This window comes from Emydura macquarii, unplaced genomic scaffold, assembly GCF_026122565.2.
Source record: "Emydura macquarii macquarii isolate MOO-44397 ecotype Brisbane River unplaced genomic scaffold, CSIRO-AGI_Emac_v2 contig_2636, whole genome shotgun sequence".
NCBI lineage: Eukaryota > Metazoa > Chordata > Testudines > Chelidae > Emydura > Emydura macquarii.
The window spans coordinates 46283636-46309107 of record NW_027132773.1 but is presented as its reverse complement, the minus strand read 5'-3'; the positions used below and the strand labels follow the sequence as shown (position 1 = coordinate 46309107).

Genomic DNA, 25472 nt, shown 5'->3' with positions numbered 1-25472 from the left:
GATTATAGATAATAAGTGACACTTTTGAATGAGCCTTGTACTCCTAACTCACTTAGGTGCTTTTGGAAATCCCACTGTCAAAACCTAGTTAAATTCAATGGAGGTTTTGCACCTAAACCCCTTAGGTTTCTTTCAAATCCCAGCAATAGAAAATGGAGTTGGAAAATATTACTTGAGTCATCTATTTTTTTCCCAAGCACTCAGTAGGACTACTCTTTCTAGCACACCCATTAATGTCTCATTTTATTTGTTCCCAACCATCTGCATCGATGGATCATTGAACACTTTCTGTGTCCACCTCACTACCCAATTGTTTTTCGTGTTAGGAACTTTTCCCTAATGCCTATCTTGTCCTTCATTAACTGCATGCCATTGCTCCTTGTCCTAACTTCTTCTGAGACTAAACAATTCCTCTCTTTCTTGTTACCTTGAAGTTATTTATGTATCGTAATCATGTCTCCCTGGGACCTCTCTTGTCTAGAGTAGATACATTTAGCTCTCTTAGTTTCACTCTGGATGATTTCCATGTCATTTTTGTTATCCATCTGTGTATTGTCTCTGGTTTTTCTATACCTTTCATGGGCTAAGGAGGCCAGCACTACACATAATATTCTAGGTTTGGCCTTACCAAGGCTGAATAGAGCAGAGCTGGTCAAAAAAATTTTGACTACACTTTTTCTGTTGAAAAATGCTGTTTTGTCAAAAACAAAATGTTTTGTGGAAACATGTTGATTTTGACAGGAAGGTTATACAGGTCCAGGATAGACTGTCTGGAGAGAGAGAAAAAAAAAGACGCAACCCCAGAATAGCTAATAGCCCCATGGCTAGGGTACTCACATGGGATATGGGAGACCCTGATTCAAGTCTCTGATTTGGAATAGGGACTTGAACCTGGGTCAACCACATCCCTGCTGAATGCTCTAACCACCACGCTATTGGCTTTTCTGAGGTTGGGCTCACTCTCTCATGAAAAATTTCAAAAGGTCTCATTTCATTCCACATGGGAGAGAAACCAATTTTTGAAACAAAACAGAATTATAGTTTCCTGGCCAGCCCTAATGTAGAGTGACACTATTAATGTCCTAGTTTTGCAATGTTATTTCCCTGACATACAGCCAATTAGATCTGCGCAAAAATTTGCGGTCAATTAGCTTGTTTGCCGATCAATGCAGTTTCAGGGCAGCCAAAACTATGAGTGAATGCACATCGAATCTGGCAAATAGTGTTGGCTGAATAAAAAGGGGGGAAAAAAATTCAAATGAACCATTTAACTATTTTTTAAACAAAATGTTTGACTTTTCATTTCTAATGACATTTTGTTTAGAACCGTAGCTAGAGTTGTTTAAAAAAAAAAAAAAAAATTAAAGGGTAACAAACACCTGAAAATGTAAAAAAACAAAACAAAAAACTGAAAAAAAATCATTTAGAGTCAAACAACGTTTGGGTTAACCTGAAATTCTTTTTCTAGATTTTTTGGATCAGCCACCAGATAAAAAAATATATATATTTGCTCAATTCTACTGTCAATAATAGTATTGTGTTTTAGCTAGTTTTATAAAATTCTTACAAAAAGGTGAATGAATAAAGTGAAACCTGGTGTAAGAATCGTCTATCACAGCTACCCCCTACAGTTTGGTTCAGCTGTTAGTTAAAGACCTACCTCTCTTAGATAACTGATTGTTTTCTGAACCCTTGGGTTGAGCTATTGTAACTGTATCTTTCCATAGTAATATCCCAGTGCATGAATATTTTATCCATGTGCTTCTGCCTCCATCAGCCAGCAGACCTACTGTTTGTTTAGTGTAAAAACATCCTCTGAACATCCACAGTTCAAAACAAGTCCTTCATCTTCTTAGCAGTAAAGCAACATTTTCATGTAAAGCATTAGCCAGTGTGTCTCATGCTTAGCAGGGCATTAACAATGAAAAGGGAATGTTTGCAAGGGACACTGGAGAACACAACAGTGAAAGAAGCTTTTAGCGAATGCCAGCTTCCTACTAAGGTGATGCACACAATTTATAGAAACAAATGTCCAAAGACTTACTCTGTAGTCACTAGATGTCACATAAAATATGGGGAGGAAGGCCAGCCAAATGATGCACGTTGTGTACATTGTGAAACCGATAAACTTGGCTTCATTGAAGTTCTCTGGGCACTTCCTTGTTTTGAAAGCATATACAGTGCATAAAACTACAAGGATTACATCGTATGTTAAGGAGATTAACATACTGGAATCTTTGACATTGCATTTCAATATGACAGTCTCCCTTTTCTCAGGTAGAGTATACCGTCTGGTGCCTGGGGACTCCAGTATGAGCCACACGGACACCACCACGATCTGTACCAAGATGAAGCTCAGGCAGATGAAGACTTGAGAGCTGGGACTAATGAATTTAGGCCGTTGAGCACCATTCTTTACACCATTAAATATTCTGGCTATGCAGTTTGTCTTTGTCAGGAGGGCAGCATAGCAAACTGAAAAGGAAGTTCCCAGCCCCAAACGGCGTAAGGTACAGATGGCCGGAGAAGGCTTGGCTATGAAGAAGAACGTCATGCTGTAAGACAGGAAGACCCCAAAGAGTAATATGTAGCACAGTTCGCGGCCAGAAGCTTTGACCAGGGGCGTGTTGTTGTGCTTGATAAAGACCACGATGACCATGAAGGTACATATAAAACCCAAACATGCAATGGCAACAGGGCCTATTGCCCAGGCATCTTCCCACTTGACATAGTCTTCTGGTAGGTCATAGCAGCCAGTCAGGTCAGCAGTGGGCCACTGCCCAGGCCCACAGTCTGCACAGGTAAATTCATCAGCCAGATATTCAAAGGGCTCACAGGGAATGCAGATCCAACAGCAGACGTCTCCTGGCTGCATGTTCTTCATTTCATTAGGAGCGCAGGGATCGCTACACTGGGAAGTGGGGACAGAGCTTCTGGACCAGTGAATTGAGTCTACATCCAGTGACAAGGTTTCTGCCCAGTGACCGACCTTCAGGTAGGAGTATCTGCCTCCTATGTACTGGAAATTGAACACATTGTATCGGCCTAGCCCATCTCCAAACATGTCAAATTTGACCACGCTGTCCGCAGCATTGGGAGGGTTAAATGGAGCTGTCAAAAACAGAAAGAGAGGAAATGAACATTGTGACTCTAAGCATTTTTCATTTCTTTGGCGGACATATTTATCTAGGAAGACACTGTCGGCCTTTTAGGCCATCTAGAGCAAGTGAGGTATTTTGAGCCCAAATATCAATTATGAAATTTTCATATTGGTAGAAACATCTGTTCAAGGAACAGCTACGTTATGAATGTCCAAATGATTAAGGTCAGCTCTGAGATTTTATTGAAAATCTAAAGGAAGTAAGCTTTCCAATAGCAAAGAGCATGAGCTTGAAATCCTAATGAAACCCATTGTTTTTCAAATTTGGTCTTGCTGTAGAGGTCACCTATTAAAAGATTTTTCTGCTACCAAGTGGCCATATGCACATGGGCCACATTTCAAAATTACACTCATGTCCTGCAGGATATGGAATGCATTGCAGAGCACTTCATCAGAGAGAAATCCTTTCAAGGATCTCTTCCTTTTCCAACATTTCAATTTCCCACTGTTTTGATTTCAAACTGTTTCATTGTACAGCCTCTCAATAACATCTCTGAAGATCATTGGTAGCGTGGACCAAGAACCACTGGACTAGGAGCAGCTCACATCTGACTACGCTTTCAAAAACACTCTAAATATATACAGAGTCAGATTTGAACCCTCCCTACATTGTAGCATTTATAATTTGAAAGGCCCCTTTCCCCAGATTTACAAACATATCTCATACTTGAACTAAGAGATAGATGTTAATGAGGTTATATAGAAACGTACAATGGGTGGTGTTAAACTTGCATAGGTCTGTTGAAGCGACTGGAGCAATGACAGTTTACACAGGATGAAAATCTGGTCCAATACCTTTTTTAAGTTTGCTAGGCTCATATTAACATACAAGAATGAGGTCAATTGACAAAACTCATATTGCACTGAATATGCCATTCCTTGGATGGACCAACTATTTCTATGTCTGAGACTGTGTCCTGCTATTTCCTTGTTTGAAAATATGCTGATCTACATATTTTCTGAATTTTTCACCTAGGACTCAGCTGAATTAAGAAATACATTGAATATGTATAGCAACTGCTTGGACATCACACATTCTTTATCGTCCCTTGTTACAGGTACAGATGTCTCAGAATTAAGTCATGTTCATAGCTGGTTTTTCCCAAGGTAGATTTCTAGTGACCTTAGAGATAAAGCCTCCACTATCCTCTATTCAATTGCATGCTGATCCCTCTTACCCCGCCCTCCAACAAGGGCATTGTCCCACATGTGTTGAATGCAGGAAGAAAGGTCCCTTGTAGCCTGAGACTATAAGAAAGCCATCAAATAACATGAGAAATTTAGTAGCTCTGTTGCACCTGGAAAAGGAAGTTGCTAGACTAATGCATGTTATTTTAAACCCTGCGTATGCCTGGAAAGGTTATAATGTCAGGAGAGGAGGGGAAGTATGTAACTTCATCCAAACCATTCGAATGCCTCTGGTATCCCCATTGTATGTAAAATCCTGACCCTTCATATTGTTTCTTGTGCAAGAAAAGGGATCGTTTTTGGCAGTTCAGTGTTAGTCAATGGAATTCACTTTTCAGGATAGAAGGAATTTTAAGGGGTCCTCTCTGTAAGAAGCAGTTTGAAGCGTGACAGTATACAATGAAGCCAAAGAGAGGATTTATTTGGAAAAGTCTGACTGTGAGGATAATATAGAAGTAATTATAAATTGTGTAACAATTTCCTGCTATGCCATTGTATCTTATTATCATTGCATCCTAAAAAGTTAAGAATCCATCAGACTTTGCTTGACCATATTGATTTTGTTACATCTCTTCTGTGTTAAGCTGCCCGGCATGTGCTGTTGTGGTCCCATGTCTCTGTTAGGGAATGGATGAAAACTCATGAACTGGAACTGTGACCTTCTGTGGGGAATCAATATTGTAGCACTTCAGGCTGTTAAAGCTCTGGAGAGTTTGGTTTTTTTCCCTCAAGCTGTGGTTCACAAAGGGAATGAAGAATTATTAAAAATGCAAGAGGAAATGGCAATTACCATGTGATTTATTGTACATCTCTCACTGGAGCACAAAAGGTGAACAGCATCCTTGGCAGGAAGTGAAAGTGTATTTACTGCTGATGGGCGATAAAAGAGATTTCTTTGCTGGTGTCTCAGATTATGGAAGTGGTTCCACTGCCTTTGCTAGAATAAATCTCTCCTTACCCCATCTCTCCCCTCTCACATTGCGGTGGGTTAACAGCTTTATTTCTGTCAAACTCTTATTTACATAAGCAAAGCCCTTTAGTTAAGGATGTAATTTCCTCCTCCAGTTTACAATCCATTTTCCTTGGATTTCTTGTGGTGGATGGATTTTATTTTTTAAAGCATTCATGGTCAAATTCCATCTCCCTTTTGTGACAGCTGCCTCTTGGCAGAGACACAGGGGAGTGAAGAGGGGACCCTCACGGAGCTCAAAGCATGAGCTGCTACAGATTGAGCTCTGTGGCTGTGGAGTGGCAGTGGGGGGAGGCGGAACTTTCAAACATGCTCCCCAGTGCGTTACAGTTCTGCTTGGCAATACGTAAGCCCGCACCTCCTCCCGTTGTTTTCACTAGGCCAGACAGTGACATGGGGCGAAGCTCTGAGCTAAGGGGTGGTGCATAAACTGCACCTGCCTAGGATCAGTCCTGGAAGGCGTTGTGATGCAGATCAGCGGCGCTGGGGGTTGGAGCAAAAGATACACCCATTGCTGTCTCCCCCCAGTCCACTTCCCACTCATCTCCTTCAGCAAGGTAGTAAGAAAGCATGTTGCTCAGCTTTCTCTTGCAAGGCTGCGCCCAAGGACTGGGTAGTCTGTGTAGCAGATGTATAAGGGGATTTCTTATTCTCTTATTTCCCTGTGTGGGTGGCACAATCTAGCCCCAGGGGGTCCCAAACTTCTTTTTGCTGGGCCCCCCTTTGAAAATATTTCCAGCTGTGACAATCCTCTCCTCCCCCATCCTTGGTATCAGACCTAACAACACCATCAGTGCAGATCCCTACAGAGCTAACTAACCATACCATATCACCCTTACTTCTGCGCTGCTGCTGGCGGCAGCGCTGCCTTCAGAGCTGGGAAGCTGGCCAGCAGATGCTGCTGCTCTCCGGCCACTCAGCTCTGAAGGCAAAGGAGAAAGGACAAGCATGAAAAATCATGGACATTTGTTTGTATTTCAAAAATCCACCCGGACGGATATCGGGGGACCAAAAAAGACATTGTGTACAGGAAAACCGAGATGTATGGTAACCGTAGGTGATCTTGCGATCCCACTACAATAGCCTTGTGACCCCCCTTTTGGGTCAGCACCCCCAGTTAGAGAAACGCTGATCTAACCCAATAAAACTCCTGGCAGAGTAAAGCACTCCCCTGCATGAATAAGGGTGGCAGACGCTTACCCAGAACAGCCAGTCCTCCCTGAAATGACATCACCTCCATGAAACAAGCAGCAAACTCACAATACAGGTCAATGAGAAGGAAGGTTAAACCAGTTCATCTCCCCACCCCCCCTCTGCCAGAAGCACCATTAATATGAAATCATAATGCAGCACTTAACAGCGCTTCAGTAATGTGTTGTCATTGCCACTGTGTCATTTCATTATTCATAACACTTACATAGATTGTGGAAGCTGCTAGCACCGGCTTCATTTTGACAGTTTATTCACTGGGCTTCAGTAGGCCAGATCCTGAGAGGTGGTGAACAACTAGAGTCAACTGGAACTAGAGGTGCGCAACTACTCTCAGAATCAAGGGCTGTATCTGGCCAAGCACTTAGCTGGGTGCTCATCTTGAAGCATGTGACTGCTCACGTACTTAAGGTTAGATACGTGCTTAAGTGCTTGGCTGATTGAGGGCCAGAGTTCTTAGCATCTTGCAGTAGTAAGCCCCAGCATGGCAACATGGTTACAAAAAGAGGATTATCAATATTAAACAAGTTACCTTTTACATGTATATAAATATGGGCATTCAGGCATGGCCTTAGACAACCTTGCACACTGTGGGCAGAGAGATACAGGAAGTCAAGCCCCTATTCTATAAACGGTTACACATGTGCTTAACTTTAAGCATGCAGGTGGTTGACTGCAATGAAGCATGTGAAAAAATGTTTGCAGGACAGAGGTCGAAGTTTGTAAAGACAATTAGTCTTACAATTATACAGCTCGACTCAAGGAAATCAATCTATTTAGATTAACAAAGAGAAGATTAATGGATGACTAAGTACCTACATGGGGAACAAATATTTAATAATGGGCTCTTCAATCTAGGCGAGAAAGGCATAACGCAACCCAATGGCTAGAAGTTGGAGCTAGGCAAATTCGGACTGGCCATAAGGTGCACATTTTTAATGGTAAACGTAATTAATCATTGGAACAATTTACCAGGGATCATGATGGATTCTCCATCACTGACATTTTAAAATCAAGATTGGATGTTTTTCTAAAAGATCTGTCCTATGAATTATTTTGGGGCAGTTCCATGGCCTATATTATGCAAGTGGTCAGACTAGACAACCACAGTGGTCCTTTCTGGCCTTGGAATCTACGAATTACAGTTGTCTTTCAGCACATATACTTACAGACAGACAGATACTTATCTTTCCAGTGGCTGTTGAAAGATAAAAATAAATTACAATGCTTATGGGAGGGATGAGAGACTTTAAATCCTTTGGGTAAAGAGGCTGACGTCATTTAAACAAACAGTGATTAAATAAGCTAGAATATGGGGAACCAAAGAATATAAATGAAACCCTTTGATGGGAGTAATTAATGTATCTGTTGATTATATACAAAATTACTAAAGCATTTTTCATTTGGTATTTATCAACATAACGTAGGTGACGTAGCAATGTACAACTCATGGTATAACAGAGAGGCTGATTTCATTTTACAAAAAAAAACCCCGACACACAGAAGACAAGAATGCAAAATGATAATAAAAAGGAAGTTTAGTCTATAGAATAAAAGCAATCATTTTTAAATGACAGCTGTGAGTTTCCCAAAAAGGAAATGCCAGATCAACTAATGAGTCACTCAGCGAGTGTTTTGTTTTTCTTTATTTTCCCAGCTCAATTTTAAAATTAATTCGGGCAGTTAATTTGGGGTTTTTAGCCACAATCTTTAAAACAAGCTATTTATAAAGGCATTAGCTCAGTAACTAATATCTTTGTCTCTTGGAAGATGATAAAAAAAGATATTCTTTGCAGCACTGTTCTTGAATTCATCCTTATCTTGCATTTTGTGTGCCTGTGACAGGATGTTCACCTCTCCTATAGGTTGGGTGTGAACCTGCACTCTGACTCTCTGCTCCTAGTGTCCTCTGTTGGCTGTTAACCTCATCAGGTGGGTCTTCAGTGGCTCTGCCCTTTGGCTAAATCACACATAATCTAAATGCATGAAAGGAATCCCTTCCGGGGTAAAAGGTCCAGCAGGGCCTGTCCCTGTGCCCCTGTTGATGTCTTTAGCCATGTCTCTTGGCTCAGTTCTCAGCCCATTGTGGGTTAGCTCTAAGTCCATGCCTGCCCCCGGTCTAGAGCAGTGAAGCTAGGGCTTCCTCCCTGGGGACACTTTGTCTTCAGTGGCTCTCACTGACATCTTTAAATTCAATCTAGACCCTTTCTTGGACTTTTATTATTGAGTCTTCCCCAGTGGCTGATGGGGGGACCTGGGCCCATCCACTACTCTGGGTCCCAACCCAGTGACCCTGCAAACAGCAGCCATGTGCTGCTTCCTTTAATAAGTACTACGGCTGCTATTCCCACATAACCCATTGCTCTTCACCCTGACCTCAGAGTTTTCTGTCTGTTCCCTGCCTGCCCAAGGTCTCTCCCAGGCCTCTTCACCTGGAGAGTTTCACAGCCTTCCTCATCCTTCTGGTCCTAGCTCAGGTCCTGCAGCTCCTTTTAACTGAGTCGGCTGGGCTCTGATTGGCTGCTTCCCTGCAGCCTTTCTAGACAAGCCTGGAGGACCCACCTTCATTGCTCCTTTCTGGGGCGGGGTTTGGTAGGATGGCAAGGCCTCCAGCAGGGGGCCTCACAGGGCCCAATACACCCCATCACAGTGTCCAGTTACACCTGTGCAAAGATGGTGAACTAAAGTAAAATCTTTAAAGCAAATAAACCAACAAAACAATATATATAATTTAAAAGAACTTAAAGATAATACCTAGCTCTGCCTAGTGCCTGGTTACAGAGCAAACCCCACCAGACTAACGTTGGAGATAGGATACCACTAATAGATTTATCGGAAAAGAAGAGCTGCCCAGTTTATTGCACAGGTTGTAGAAGGTATGTGTCAAGTGGTGCACATATGTGCTTGGTGCAAGCAACTCATGGCCCAAGAGCCTAACACAGGGCCTGGGCTGTTAAAGTGGTGGAGCTGAGAGAAATGGATTTACAGAGACGGCACATAGGAACAGCACAGATCCTTCTTAGAACGGCTGCATTAATCATCCAGTTGAGAAAGCCTGGCTCTGGATGGGAGGGGCCAGTGTGGAATGGATGGACAAACTCCTTCAGATGGAACCAACATGTCCACATGGGAGTCAAATCAGACACCAAGGAAGTTGCTCCAGGAGATGGAGGTTAGAGCTGGGAGACAAGAGAGGTTGTGGAGATAGGGATCCAAACAGCAGAAATATTGACAGTTGAGAATGTGGTGACGGTGAAAATCATTTGGTGACTTGTTCTCTGGGTGTGAAAGTGCCAGTTCTCACAAGAGGTTTAAACATATGTCTAGTGAATATTGTGAGGAGCCTGCAGACATAGTACGGATAGTGCATAGTGCATAGGTACCCACGATGCAGGAAAGTGTAGGATAGAAGTTCTATTAGTGCAATGAACATTATTAAGGGCAAAGGTTAAGCTAAAGGCTGGTGTGGTAGTTCTCTCTGAAATGCCTCCAGTTCCACATACAGGAACCAGCTAGATGGAGATACTGCAGGATCTCAATGCACGTATGAGAAGCGAGTGAAAGAGAAAATGTTTAAATGTATTAGGTTCTATGGAACTCTTACGGGAAAGGTGAACTTATAGAAAAGAGATGAGCTTCATCTTGATCAGTACAGAAGCAGGCTAGTAGATTTGGTTTATGTGTAGGCAGTTACCTCTTTGGGTCAGGGATGGATTTTGCAGAATACCTAGCATGTGTTTGGCATAGTACTTAACGTATAAATGTCACTTTAGAGAAAATAACACTGGTTATAGCAGCTGAGCCCTGATGGAAATAACAGCAGATATGCCTAAATCTGAGATGATAAGTGTCTTAAATAAAATAAACATCTGTTCTGTCCTTGCAGAATGTAATCTTCCAAAACAAGGTGCAGATCAGAGACAAGCTCAGGAGCATAGAGGCAGCTCATTAATAACATGCCTTGACAGAAGCATTGCATGTTCTCAGCCCTGCCGTTTCCTAAGCCTTGGCTTCATGTGGTTCAGAAACAAAAGTAAGAATGCATTACTGTGCATACTAAAGTAGCCCTCAGTAGTTTACCGCCCCACAGCCCTATGGTAAGTGACACCTCATGAAGCTAATCTGGAAATGAAAAGGTAAAGCACCAAATAGATCTATGAAGTGCTGGTTTCCTGGAAGCTTATGTAAAACCCCTTTAGTCTCACTAGATGGTGCTGCAAAAACTACCAACAGCTGATGTAAACGTGGAGAAGAAAATATTTATGCAAGTGAATAATATGAAAAATTCACTTTCTATTAATTCCTCTTCCCCCATTTCAGGAGCCTATTAATTGTCTTGGCAATGCCTGGTAAGGAAGATCCTTGATAATACAACAAGACACATGGTGCTTGGGGCTCATGTCTGGTATCTGATCTTAAGAAGTATCCTGCAGGACTCAAGCACTTAATTTAGCTTGCCATTCTCTTTGATTTAGCTACATACCATTTGCTAAAGTTGAAGTGATTTATTTCTACTGTGATTACATTTCAAATCACATAGAGCATTGAATCAGATCTGATTGGCACTTGTTTCTCACCAGTGTAAAGCCAATGACTTCAGCAGGGCTTCTCCTGATTTACACTAGGGTCACCGAAGAAGACTCAGACCCAGAGTATTCACTACACTACAGCTCAGATGGTCACACTTTATATTAAGGTCCATTTATAAATACATTATAAAGGGTTAATAAATAATTAATAGAGTTAAAAAAATAAATCATGTGTAATAGTGTCCAAGAGGTTGCTTGTAAACATCTTATAACCATCTTATAACCATCTTCTAAAACATCTTTTCCTGATGTGCTTATACCACCTATCTGTAACACACAGTACCCACGTCTATAATATGCTTATAACATTTATTTATCATTTTATATATATATAAATGTAACCTTACTATAAAGCATGATATTCCCAGCTCTGTGTCTCACATCTCAGCTAAATTTGCTGTTGGGAGCTAGAACATGCAACTGTCAATCCTTACAGGACTGTCAATGGAGATCCATCTACACTAGAAAATTAGGTCAATTTAACTATGTCTGTCAGGGGTGTGAAAAATCCATCCCCCTGAGCGGTTTAGTTAAACTGAACTAAGACCCTGTGAAGACAGTGCTAGGTGGATGGAGGAATTCTTTTGTTCACCTACCTACTGCCTCTTGGGGAGATGGATTACTTATGCTGTTAAGAGACTCTCTCCTGTTGGTCTAGGTAGCGTCTACACTAAAGTGTAGACAAGCCCGGAGAGTCAAATAGGAACGTGATGCCTAACCTAGGCTTTGTCTACATTAGCATTTTTGTTGGCAAAGCTTTTGTCGGTCAGGGGTGTGAAAAAACACCTCCTGACCAAAGTAAGTTTCAACCACAAAAGCACTGGTGTGCACAGTGCTATGTCGATGGAAGACCCTCTCCCGCTGACATAGCTACTGTCACTTGTTGGGGGGTGGTTTAATTAGGCTGGCAGGAGAGCTCTCTCCTGTTGGCATAGAGCAGCTACAGGGGAGACCTTACAAGTGGTGTCACTGCAGCAGTACATCTGTGCCGCTGTACGTTTTCTAGTGTAGACATAGACCTAGTCTCAGTAGGGGACAGCAGCTCCAGGCCAAAATGGGTATTTCTACACTGCAATTAAAGACCTGCGAATGGCCATTGCCAGCTGACTTGGGCTCGCTGGACTTGGGCTAAGGGACTGCTTCACTGCAGCTGTAGGTACCCTTTAGTAGAGGGGCCTCTGAACTCAGTTGGGAGTGTTTCAGTTTGGAAGATGTGCGCTGCAGTCCTGCCTGGGAAATTACAACTCTGATGGTGTCTTGGGGGAGAGACTCCTTCAGGGAGTGCAGCAGGGAGAGCAAGCAGTGGGCTCCATTTTGGGAAGAGAAGCTGAGGCGGCTTGTGCGTCCATGCCGGGAGCTGCTGCTGATGGGCTCGAGGCTGCTGCTGGGGTTTTTATCGAGTGGGGAGCTTCGAAGGAAGTTGGTGGCTTCACTGGAGCCAGAGCAGGGACCGAGGCTGAGCCTGGAGCTGACTGAGTGGGCCTGCGATGAAGGTGGAGTTAGTGCCTCCCAGCCCGTTAGGGACAGAGCTGGCAAGGGAAGGGGCTCAGCAGAGAAACTTTGAGAGGTTGTCTGGGCCTGAGAAGAGGCAGAGTGGTCTTCTCATGGAACCAGGTCCCAGGGTTGCTGACATTTGGTTGGGCCAATGCCAATCTTCAAAGGCGTGGTGCAGCTCGTTGCCTTGGCTGAGCTGCTACGCTGAACTGATGGAGTCCTGTCTCCAGCTTCAGATCCTCCCATGCACCCATGGAAGCAAGGGCTTAGGGCTCTGACTTATGGGGGATGTACACTCTGGGAGGGGGAAGGGTAAACGGTGGCAGTGTAAAATGCCGGTTAGACAAGTGTAAAATGCCGGTTAGACAAGTGTAGACATCTGGCAGGACACTGCAAGGTGGGAGGGTCCCAGCGCATGGGCTGCAGCCCAAATTGGAACATATAGACCGTAATTAAACAGCCCCACAACCTGAGCTCCATGAACCCTACTCAGCTGACACGGGCCAGCTGCAGGTGTCTAATTGCAGTGTAGACATACCCAATGACAGCAGCTTGTCTGAGCTGTCAGAAACACATGCAAGAAGCAGTCTCTCTCCTGAAAGCAAGTCCTGCTGCCCAGCTCTGCCAGCTGACCACACTCTTGGCCAGACAAAACTATGCCAACGACACAACTTTGTAAAAATGTGGACCTGGCTTTAGGTAGGGAAAACTCACTAGCCATCTCTGCTATGAGCTGGTTGCATGAAAACAATGTTCTCTGTTTTCTTTTCTGTCTTGTCCACCTATTTGCATTGTCTTTGGGGGTCCTGCAGTGGAGGAAACATTGGCTGGTTGCAAGGTGGCAGCCCATAACCAAGGTGATCTTTTTCTCATCACATCGTATTCAGGACATTTTGAAAGTTGCCGGTGGACCTCTGATTTATCAAGGAATATTCGGTTTGATACACAGAAAATACGAAACATATAAACATGAGCAAAAAAGATTACATTTTTTTAAAAATGTCAGAAAAATCTCATGAATCCTTAAAATTGAAATGGCATTCATATAATTTTTAAAAATCAAGCAAATACCAATGGGTCTAATTTTTTTTTTAAAGAATTCTGTTTAGCCGGTAATTGACGAGCCATGTAAACATGCTGTGAGATTTCAACAGTGATGCCTGTGGATTGATATCAGGCTTTTAAATTAAGATTATTCACTGTCAGAAATGGCTGGCACAAAAGGCAGCAAGCATGCAAGGTAATTTATACTAGCAAACAACTTGTAATTACAAAGGAAATTAAAGCATGACTTTAAACAGTCTAACTCCTCCCTCAGGCCAACTAGTTGTTTTGTAAACATGAGCAAGGGGAACCCAATCCCATTATGAAGAATTAGGGACTGTTTTAGTGAAACCTCAGAAGGGGGAAAGCTATGTTTTAAGTAGGTCTTTAAAATCCTTTGTTGCTCTTTGGCCCTATGAATCAATCCATAAACTGATGACCTTCCTTGTACAAATGCTGATGGTTATAAAGTTGCTTACACAGGCCAAGATTCTGACTCGGTCTATGTGCCCCATACAAAGAAGCAAGAAACCCCTCTGCACCCTACAGAGGCTCCCAGATTGTTGGACCAGGCATGCAGGACTAAGCAGGGGCATGCCCATTTATTCCTTCCCTGGAGCAGGCGGGTTGAGATTTGGTGGGGAGAGAGATGGGGGTTAGAACTTTGGCTCTGCTTCTCCAGTGCACTGCCTATCTAGCTGGGACAAGCAGACTCACAAGTGTGTCTTTGAAGTACAATGCCTCTGAGGCCTGCTCCTATAGTGCTGCATCTTATGCACCATCCTTTGCTCCCTTAAAATCTAGCCCACAGATGGTATTTGCATATACTGGAAGATGGGTGGTCAGGCGCTGAATATCTATCACATTCTTTCTGTCCCTCTTAATCTGTTCCTCTGTGGCTAAACCTGAAGGGAATTTGAATAGACTCAGAAATTAAGATATTGAAGGATGAGGATGGTGAAGACATTTTCTTATGTGTGGGGGGCCTGGAGGATTAGAGAGATGTTTCCAGAGAATACTCTAAATGTTTTTAATTAGCTAGTTTTAGACCTTAGAAATAGGAACCAAATGAACCTTGAAATAGACTCTCTGTCTGTTATTGTCTAATTGACTTGATATGAAGGAGCTCCCAAATTTGACAGATGTGGATTTTATTACTTGTAGTGCAACACTATTTATTCTTTTACAAAACTACCAAAAATCCCCCAGCAATTACTATACAATTTGATAATTATGAGGATGTTTGCAAAGGGAAATTGTGTTTCCAGAAGGAAAATATAGTGCACTCCAAGCAGAGCAATCCCATTAAAATAACTAAGCTTAAATGTAAAATGCCAGTCATATAAAGAATAACAGAATGTTGTGCAATTAGAATAGAGACACAATGCTATGTTGTTCTGGGTACAGGAACCCTCGTACCCATATGGGGGGCAGAGGAATGGATATGTTAAGATGTAGAAGAGTTTAGCTCAGCAGATCAATTACTGCGATTGGGACAGTGGGTGTAATATTGGTGGAAAGGAAAGATGATCTGCGGTTCATTTGGAAATGTAAACAGATTCAACATCCCATAATATTAAGCCATGATACTTTTTGTATGCAGTTGCTTATTGTAAGGTGAATTTGCTATGCACCTGAGTGTAGTGGAGGTGTGAACATATAGACTGCAAATGGAGAATCCAGGGAGCTCATGCTTTCGGTGGGACTCTTCATATACATTTTGTGCCTTGCTAAATTGGGGCTTGGGTTAGGATATACATTTTCTGTGGGCTCTCTCCTGCCTTAGACATAAATACGCGACATCCAGGAAATCACATCTAATAAAATGAAGGGTTAAACCACCAGGCAGGGAAACATCTTAGTAATGTCAAAATGCCTTGTCAGCCGGTTTAGACCTGAAGTTCTGCTGTGCACACCCACGAATAACAGTAGAGGGATGGTGAAATAAAGGATGCCCACTCCTGGCTTTTAAGTTATTCATGTGTATCATGTCCTCCCGGATGCAAAGCTGACACGTCACCTCTCCAATGCCATCAGAGTTCATTGGAGTCTCTTTTCCAATAACATGGAAACTGCATATCTTGTTAATACTTCCACATTCCTCCACTCCCAAGGATAGAGGATAAAGTACAATGCACAGCTTTCCCCCTCAATGTTTTGCTCCACTGTTCAGCAACAGCAGGCGCAATCACTGGACCTCAGGGGGAAAGACAAAAAGGGAATGTTTATGTATTTTCCTGCTTACAGGGGGAAGCACAGATCCAGCAAGAGGCAGAGGCTGAAAAACTGTTGTAGAGATCTTAGAAGGGCACTAACAACACAGCTTCCAAACCTACTGTGATGCTAGACATTTTTCTTTTATAAAAAGTCTCAGAAGAGGAGCTTTGTTCTTCAGGATACTGGAATTCCATGCGGGAGACAGACATTCTCTCTTTGTTCAAACTGTAGTGGTTCTTGCAAGCCAATAGAATGAGCTTAACAAATCCCTGATAAAAATTTCTATTTACCACTAACAGAATCCTATATTATCTCTTTTGTCATCATTCAGCGCTGATCATCTGATAGGTGGCATTCTTTCCTCAGCACCGAACCAATGTCCCCAGTATGGGGACATGGATAGGGCACTAACCTGTTGGAGGTGTAACATTTTAGAGTAGATGTTTACCTAGGAAGCCCTGGGCAAATTCCACTTGGGAATCAATATGGGTGAAATTCACTCCTGTGCAGAAGGCCAGTGCAGGGCATATGTGCCACTTACATCCCAACTCAGCCGCCAGAAATAGGGGTTAGGTAGGACTTAAGTGGCACTTATGTCCTGTGCCAGCCTTCTGCACCAGGGGAAATTTCACTCATTGTGCCCACCCGAAATCCCTCCCAGTTTTATTGGATATCATACCCTTCACTCTTGTCTGAAACCTTGTTGTCGGGTTGTTGAGTGCTGTTAAACAAACCCCACATTTCAGCCTACAAAAGCGGTTACATTTCCTAGGGACCTAGGAATTGCCATATTGGTCCACCTAGTCTGGTAACTGGTCTCCAACAGTGGCAAGTGTATGTGTACATCTGTGTACAGTGTATGTGTACATCTGTGTACAGTGTATGTGTATCTGAGAACAGAATTTGCCCCATTGTTAGCAATGCTTCTAAAGAGCAGTTTGCTGTATCAGAGACTTCAAAGTTCATTCATCTAACTATGCTGCTATTGAGAGGTGACAAATAGTGGTTTAGACTAAGTGTTGGCAAGTGGAAGAAGGGGCTTGGAGCCAGAAAAACAGCCCACAGGAGGAGATAAGGAGGTGCAAGATAAAGTGGGTTGGGTCATCAGTATGCAACTTACACCTGTTGACACGCACTAATCAATGTGTAACTTCTGCATTTGTCCATATGCCATTATTCCTATGCACTAAGGAATTGGTTGTTTAGGCTTTAGATGGAATCCTAATGAGACTAGTTTCCTCTGCTTTATGTCCCTCATGCTGGAAGGCCCGGTGTTGCAAATAGCAAATTTTTGGTTAATTAACAATGGACAAGCTTCCCTTTGTGGCCTATCAGTGCTGCAACTCAGTTGACCAGATGGTTTGCTATTGACATGACCTAAGGCACTCCATTCCTTTCAGGGCTCAGCATGTCCTGACTACTGTTCCGCTACTAGTACAAAGTGTGGGAGAGGTCAGAGCAAATAAACAGTCCCATGTCTCCGTCATAGTATGGAAAATTACAACTGAAGGAACCATCCTGTAGATTTTTCTTTTGCAAGTTTTTTTACTTCTGATCCCTGAGTGCAGCCTTTCCATGGAGAAATATAGTATGTTAGTTAGTTAAGTCCTCATAAAAAATATGATTTCATGGGAAGACGAAAGGAAAATAAGGAAATGACTCACAGGATAAAAGCTATGAAATATATTACATTACAGTAGAACCTCACAGTTACGAACACCTCGGGAATGGAGGTTGTTCGTAACTCTGAAATGTTCTTAACTCTGAACAAAACATTGTGGTTGTTCTTTCAAAAGTTTACAACTGAACATTAACGTAATACAGCTTTGAAACACTACTATGCAGAAGAAAAACTCTGCTTTCCCTTTATCTTTTTATTAGTTTACGTTTAACATGGTACTGTACTGTATTTGCTTTTTATCCTCTCTCTGTGCGGCAGTCTGATTGTGTACTTCTGGTTCCAAATGAGATATGCAGTTGACTGGTCAGTTCATAACTCTGGTGTTTGTAACTCTGAGGTTCTACTGTATTACCAATATCTGCTAATAAAAATGTGCTGATGCTAAACTAGACTCTGTTAGAAATGCTTTATACATATTTAAAACGTGTATCAAACAAACAAACAGAAAAAGAAAGACACACATTGGCCAGATCCAATTCTCACTATAGTCAGTGGGAATTGTGTGGGAGGTATATTTCAGAACAATGATCTCACATAAAAATATTCCTGCCTAGTCACTGTGCAGAGATGTTTGCTTATTGAATTTGCTTTCAACAGATAGAGACTATCCAATGGCTGGTTTTTAGTGTATACTGCAGGTGGGCAAGAATTTTACAATGAATTGTTTTTTAATTTAAAAAATGCTGATTTGTTGAAACTAAAATTTCATAAATCAGGGTTGGGTTTGATGAATTTCCTGATTTTTGAAAAAATGTTGAGAAAAAAGGCTTCAAAATTGTTAAAAGGTTTTGTTTTAACATTTTTTTTAACCAAAATTCTGGCTTTCTTGTTTGAAGCAACATTTTGTTTAGAAATTTAAGCTAAAATGTAAGAAAAGTACTGAAAGTGAAATGAACCATTTTCAAATAATTGAAACATCTCAATTGAACTCAGATGAAAACATTTTTAGCCTAAAAAAATTTTGAACTCTTGCAAGTATTAGTAGGCTGGGAAAACCATTTTCAGCTCAGCTCTAGTGAATAGTTCAGTGCTAAGATATGACCTGGAAATGTTCACACAGCCACCTGAGAATTGCCTTGATTTCCTGATTTTCCTGTTTCCTGTCTCTTGTTTTTTAAAGTTCCTGTCTTCCACTCAGGGAACAGAAACAACATTATGTGACTTTGTTGACCAATCTCACACTATAAATAAGTAATAATGAATAACTAAAGACATAGTTGAAAGGTATAGTTTGGGAACTACACGTAGGCTGAGATAGATTCATATAAGATGTTCTGAAAATTTACAAATAACAACCTTCAATGGGGTTACTCCTGATTTACACCAATGTCAGTGAGATCAGAATTGGAGACATTGAAATAATGAATACAAATACTAACCTATTTTATAAAGTAAGCAAACAATATATTTAAAAATCTAAATATCCAACAAGGATGTGCAAAAAATATGCAAGACTACCTTTCAACCTGAAAGGCTCCCGTGTGGAATGCAATGTGAGATGCAGACCCAAACTATGGGGATGTAGAAAAATGTTGCAGGAGTAATCCTTTAAGCATAAAGATCCCTTTCCATAATCTCAGTTTCATGATTCTGCATTTCTGATGCAAATAACACCCACCTATAAAAGTGAGGGGACATCAATTTTGTGAATGAGCGATGTTCTTCCAAATGAGCTTTGTGTGTGGGGACAGTCTGCTAGCTGTATGTGAGCACTAACAGAATCCAAATAAATCAGCAACTCAAACAACCCATTTTCTGTGGACCCTTTGAAATCAATGGGAGTCTTGTGGATTTGCATCAGGCTGTTATGGAGTAACTACCCTCCATATGAGGAGTACTTATCCCAATCCCTGAGTGTACATGATTTCATTCCTCTCATTAACCATTGGAACAATTTACCAAGGGTCATGGTGGATTGTCCAGCACTGACAATTTTTAAATCAAGATTGGATGTCTTTTCCCTAAAAGATATGATCTAGGAATTATTTTGAGAAAGTTATTTGGCCTGTGGTACACAGGAGGTCAGACTAGGTGACCACAATGGTCCCTTCTGGCCTTGGAATCTATGAGTCATCCTTACTTAATCCTGTCCATCGCTGTCTTGTTATTTGGGGGCCAGAGTCTGCCCGCCTAACTCCTACTGAATAGTATCTTACTAGACACGTTGCCCCATTGACTTCACTGTGACTACTCGTAGAATGAAGTACTGAGCAAGTGTGGCAGCAGCTGGCCCTTTTTACAGGGTTCATGAGCCCAAATTAGACTGCAAACTCTAAGGAGCAGGGAGGCGGGGTCTGGCTCTTCTCACACACTGTGTTATTCCATTTAAACTCAGTAGTGCTACTTTGTGTGGAATCAGACCTCATATATTTTTATCTATGTGTGAATGTTGTGCATGGGTATGGCTCCTCATAGATCATAAATAATATAATACCATTGACATGCTTATCTCTCCTCTGCTCTGGCTGCCAAGGGGGGAAGTGAATTTAGTGATCTGAAGATGAAAAGTGCTATACGAGGGTAGTTACTAATTTGAATCTCTTCTTTTGTGGCATCTTATCCTTTAGAATTCAGGATATTTGCCAGTAAAACAGAAGATAAAATAATAATAATAATTAAAAAACACGCAGTAAGCAAAACATGGCAAGCCTGTGATTTAGGGAAATTGAATTACTGAGCCTTCTGGCTCTCAGATATGTGATCTGAAAGCTGAAAACATTGCTCAGCTTTTCAGACGTATGTGCAGTGCTTGATAAAAAAAGTGCCAAATTCTGCCCTCAGTTACATTCCTGAAAGGGCAGAGTATGCCTGAGAGTTTATAACATCTAAAGGTTACTTTATCGATACAACCAAGGAAACTGAAGAGAAATCACGAACCAGGCAGAGAATATTTATATTTATACCCAATATGTATTTTTGATCAGCTCAGCTGAAACAAGTTGTGGGAAATATAAATAGTCAAGTGAAGGAGACTGAGATCAAGATCGGTTTGCTGTATCAAAGTTCATTCATCTAACTACGCTGCTATTACCATTTTGGCTCTGTTGCTGCGTTTGTGGTTTCTGCAGACTTTTTAGGCATGGATGCTTGCTGGGTGCTGTCCAACTGCAGCATACTCCTCAGAGTCCTTTGAGAACTGGGAAGCACCGGGAAGAAGTGTCTTTGCTGCTTAGTGCCTGTGTAATGCTGCACTTTCCTTCTTTATGAATAGAGGAGTTTAGTGTTCATGCCAGGCAGCAGATTGGTGGCAGCCGGAGACAGAAGGACTTTGGCCCACATCCTCAAAAGTATTTAGGCCCCTAACTTCCACTGAAATCTGAGTGTTTGTTCATAAAGCAGATATGGCATATGCCGTAGCAATGAATATTGGCCAATCCACTATGCCTCAACCTTGACTAGAAAAGACTACCCGAAAGATAAGAGGGTGGTTCAGGCTCCAGTTCCATTCAATCCTTGTGCCTTTAGCTCAGATTATCAGGAAGGCTATCAATTAATATCATTGTAATGGCAGTTTTTTATGATGGGATTGCTTTAGTGGACAGACACCACCAACTCAATGTACGTAGGCCACAGAACTGCCATCACATCCTAAGAATTTTTGGTTACCACTAACCTAGATTTGATGTGACCTATGAGAAGAAAGGGTCTGCATGGCGTGTTCAATCCATTAAATCATCCAGTCTCAGGGCTGTAGCGTATAATACAAATGGCACATATGACTCTGTGGCTGTCACTTGATTGTACACCATGGCCACTCAGAGCTTTATGCAACAGCAAGCACTGTAGCCAGAGCCTCCAACACCAACCTCTCATGATGCAACTGATTGTGCTACAGGGGACTGTGACCCAGGGACATCTTGGTGCTAATGGGGAGAGGAGACACACTGGATTTTATGAGGGATCCTCTCGGTCAGACTCATGAATAATAATTCACTAAAGGTGGCATGTGGGATCTCTACCGAGTAGCCCACTGATCAGCATAATCATTGCGTGATGCAGGTCCAGATAATAACTAAGGAGTTATGCATCTATACTGAAAATTATGTTCTTAAGGCTGGTAACCAGGAGGTAATATGTCTCAGATAGGTTCTTTTCACACAGGGTATATTTGTCTGTCTGGTCATTGTGTACTGGGTGCCTCTCAATGGACCTATTTGAATACTGAACCAGATGCTGATTAAAAGTTTGCAAAATCTACAAGAAACAAGTATACAGGGGAAAGCAACCAGCAGGGGTTTATGGTGGCTATGACTAAGGGCAATAGATTGTTCTGATATAGCTGGCATGCAGACACCCTGGATCGTTCACTGAGGAGGCAAACTGACAAAGTGACTCATCTCATGAATGGAAGATCACAGCCAAACCTGGCTGTAAAGTGCTGGAAAGACTTTGCTTTATAAGGACGGGGGTTGGGGGGCAGCACCCCGGGAGCCAGTCTGAGGGGCTCCAGCAGGGAACTGAGAGTCCAGACTCTCAGCTGACACTGTCCCTCTTAGGTCGGTGGAAGTACTCCTGGTGAGGACACACTCCACCGACCCAAGGAGGGTAGCATGGACGTCAGCCACATCAGTAATTACTGTGGTGGCTGTAAGTCAACGTATGTTTTGTCGACTTAGTTTTTGAGTGTAGACAAGGCCTTAGTGGTATTATTATCAATAGATGAGTTTATATGGGTGCTATGTTAATTTTACAGAGCTTCAGAGAGGTGCAATGATATACAAATCAGTGACCGAGTTAGGACTAGAATGTAGGAATCCTGATACCCAGTCCTCTGCTCTAACCATTATACCATGCACTAATTCCCCTGTCCTGTGTTTTATCTTACATCTTCCTGTTAGCTGCCTTTATTGTTATGCTCTCATGGTGTGTGAATTGCATCTGCATACAGCAGTGGTATAAGTTACATAGAGTCACAGTGCTGTTAGTTGGTGTATATGAAGATTCAACTTACAAATTTGCAAAAGCTGGAAATGTATAATAAGAATCAATATTTGGGTCTTTACAGGGTGGCAAACCATGAACACCGGCTGTCTACTTCTATGCCTGCAAGGCTTATCCATCTGTGTTGCAGGCTTTGAGCACAGATGGTGAGGTAGTGTTCTCCCAAATAACACTAAAATAGTCCATAACTATTTGTGTGTGTATGTGTGAATATGATTGTCATCCTTGTTACATTTCTTTCCTGATTCCTTTAGAGATTCATGAATAAGGCCCTCTTTGAATTGAGGGATGATTGTCAAAAAACTGGAGCTGAGTTGTGGAAAAGCCATGGAAAATTGTGGAAAAGTAATAATGACCTTAATACAGTCCATTATTACTTTTCTGTGATTTTCTGCTGTTGGCCACCCAGGGCTGAGAGCAGGGGAGCTGGGCTGACAATGGGAGCATGGGGCTGCCACTATCGGCTGGCTGGGGCTGAGAGCGGGGGGCCTGGGGCTGAGAGCGGGGGCTCCCGTTTTCAGCCCCACGGCAGCCAGCGTTTCACTGTCAGCCCTGTGCATTGTGGGGCTTCCGCAGTCAAAATTGTGGTGGAAGCCTATTACTGAGGAATCTGTAAGTTAAGTAGGGCCTTATTCATGAACTATTAACAATGCTAGGGAAACGTCAGCATTTGGAATCCGACTTGACACTGATTTAAGTGCTGTGTAATAAAATAAGCTCCACACTATCCTCCATTCCCACTGGGATGCATTTTTGGATGTGTCCTTTGGAAGCTATTTTGTGTTGCAAACAATGTAACAAACAGTGCAATCCCAATGTAATCCCAAAAGCTGCTGCAATTCATCTGCATTTGAAATTTCCAGAGTACAATATGAGGTCTGTACATGGAACTCAGGTAGAATTTACATAGCCTGGGACAATATGAAGAAACAAGCCTCTGACAGGTCTAAAGGGCAGCAGTGCTAGTGACATTTACAAGTGGGTAGTCAGAAGGGCCATGTAATGGTGTCTTGAAAGCTTTCTAGTATCTGGTAAAGATGGTATTAATGTCAGCCCAGAGCCTAACAGCAACCAGTAAAGATCATGGGTGAAATCCTGTCCCTATTGAAATCAACGACAAAACTCCCATTGACTTCAGTGGGCTAGGATTTCACTCACCCCAGTTTATAACTGAGACCTGACTCCAAAATAAAAAGAGTTAATCAGATCCTACAGCAGGTGTAGCTTAATGTTTATGATAATACCAGTGAAAGACCTCTGCAACAGAGCTGGCTGGGAATATTTTGACAAAATGTTTTTTCATCTGAAAATGCCAATTCATTTTAAGTGAAACTTAATGGGAAAAGGTTGATTTCAATGAATTTTCTGTGGTGAACAATTTGTGAAAAAAAATTAAAAGGTTCAAAACTGTCAAAACATCCCATTTTTACATTTTCAAAATGAAAAATTTAGTCTTTCTGTTTTGTTTAAAATTTTAAGTTAATTTATAGTATAAAAATCAAAATAAAAAAGTTTTCATTGACCTTAACCAATTTTTTTTGGTGTGGATTTTCAGTTAGTGAAAATGTCTAAGATTTTGACTTTTTGTCTCAATTTGGGATGTTGAAAATTTTTCAAACTCTCAAAAATGTTTGCAGGATGGGAAAACTGTTTCCCACCTCACTTTACTTTGTGATCTTGAATTTGCGTGGTAGCAGTTTATTACTTTGTGATGTTAGACTCTATTAGTAGTATATGAATTTAATTTAATAAAAGTAACCAGAGTTTAATATAAATGCTTGCAAATAATTTAAGGGTCAAAATGTGAATTCTGCACTCACATTGGTGAGCTGCTACTCGTATGAGTAGTCTGACTACATAGTAGAACCATTTAGATGAGTAAATGCACACCATTGGGAGTAAGGGATTCACAATCTGATTTAATTAACAAAATAAATAGAAAACATTCTACACATGTTAACCGGGTGCAGATTTGTATTTTCCTCTTTCCATTAGGTTTAAAGCCTAAAAAGAGAGAACCACTGTGCTGTTTCCTGCTACACATAAAATAATAAATAAATAAAATGTAATCCCAAGGCATTGGGATTCGGTGCATACATACCTTGCACATAGGCACGTAGATAATGTATGTGCGTAACCTTATTGTTATTCCTTATTGTGTTCAGGAGGGGACGAAATAACACATGCAACTGTCTAGTGATGTTATCTGGATCGGAGGGCCCAATCCATTGTATGATACTTTTAGATCAATTTTTAAAAGCGCTCAGCATCCAGCTACTCCCATTGAGACCACTTATCATTCGCAAGGAGAAATGCTAGCTTCTGCTGAACTCTTTTGAAAAACTGGTTCCAGCTGTGATGTTGAGCACTTTTGAAAATCTGGTCCATAACGTCTAGAGATGAGCGTGAGCCAAAAACCTAGAATAGCCCCAAATCTTGAGAAGGTTCAAATCCCGATCTCAAGTTTCCAGGTGGAGCCCATTTTCATGAAGATCCCACCCACGCTGCCTGATTCCTGGGGCCAAGTGTGTTGTATTACACATACAGTACCACTTGGTTACTTTTAGGGTTAGTTCTCACGCAAACTACAGCAGGGTGTTCCCTTTGCATCAAACAGGTCATCCAAGCAACTCCCTTGAATAATTCAAGTGTGATATATGTGCCTTGGCAGGGGCATAGACATATAAAAGCAAGGAATTATACTACTGTATTTTGCATTTGTTTGCCTTGTGGAACTACTTTGTCTTGTTCTGGTGGTATGTTAATAAAAGACTAAACAGTACCAGTGACAATGGTGAGACAGGTAGTGAGCTACACTCTGAGCACAGCTAGTCCCCGTAAAAACACGCGCATACCATTATCATATCATCCACCTTCTGTCACCCCCATATATTAGTTTCACCCAGCTTTTTGCATTTTGTAATCAATTTAAATGGTAAGAACTGTAGCACCCGGGTTCAGTGAGGTCCTTAACAATGT

The 25472-nt window shown here is 41.7% G+C and overlaps 1 protein-coding gene across 2 annotated transcripts in view; it reads right to left on the bottom strand.

Annotated features, from left to right (window-relative positions):
* GRM3 (glutamate metabotropic receptor 3) overlaps positions 1-25472 on the bottom strand; it is a 53811-nt gene that overhangs the window by 13620 nt on the left and 14719 nt on the right. The window contains exon 3 of one of the 2 annotated variants that reach the window (XM_067564005.1): positions 2045-3111. The exons of the other annotated variant lie outside the window; for it this stretch is intronic. Within the exon in view, the coding sequence (XP_067420106.1) occupies positions 2045-3111 (1067 nt within the window). The remainder of the gene's footprint in view (positions 1-2044; positions 3112-25472) is intronic. 2 annotated transcript variants of the gene reach the window in all.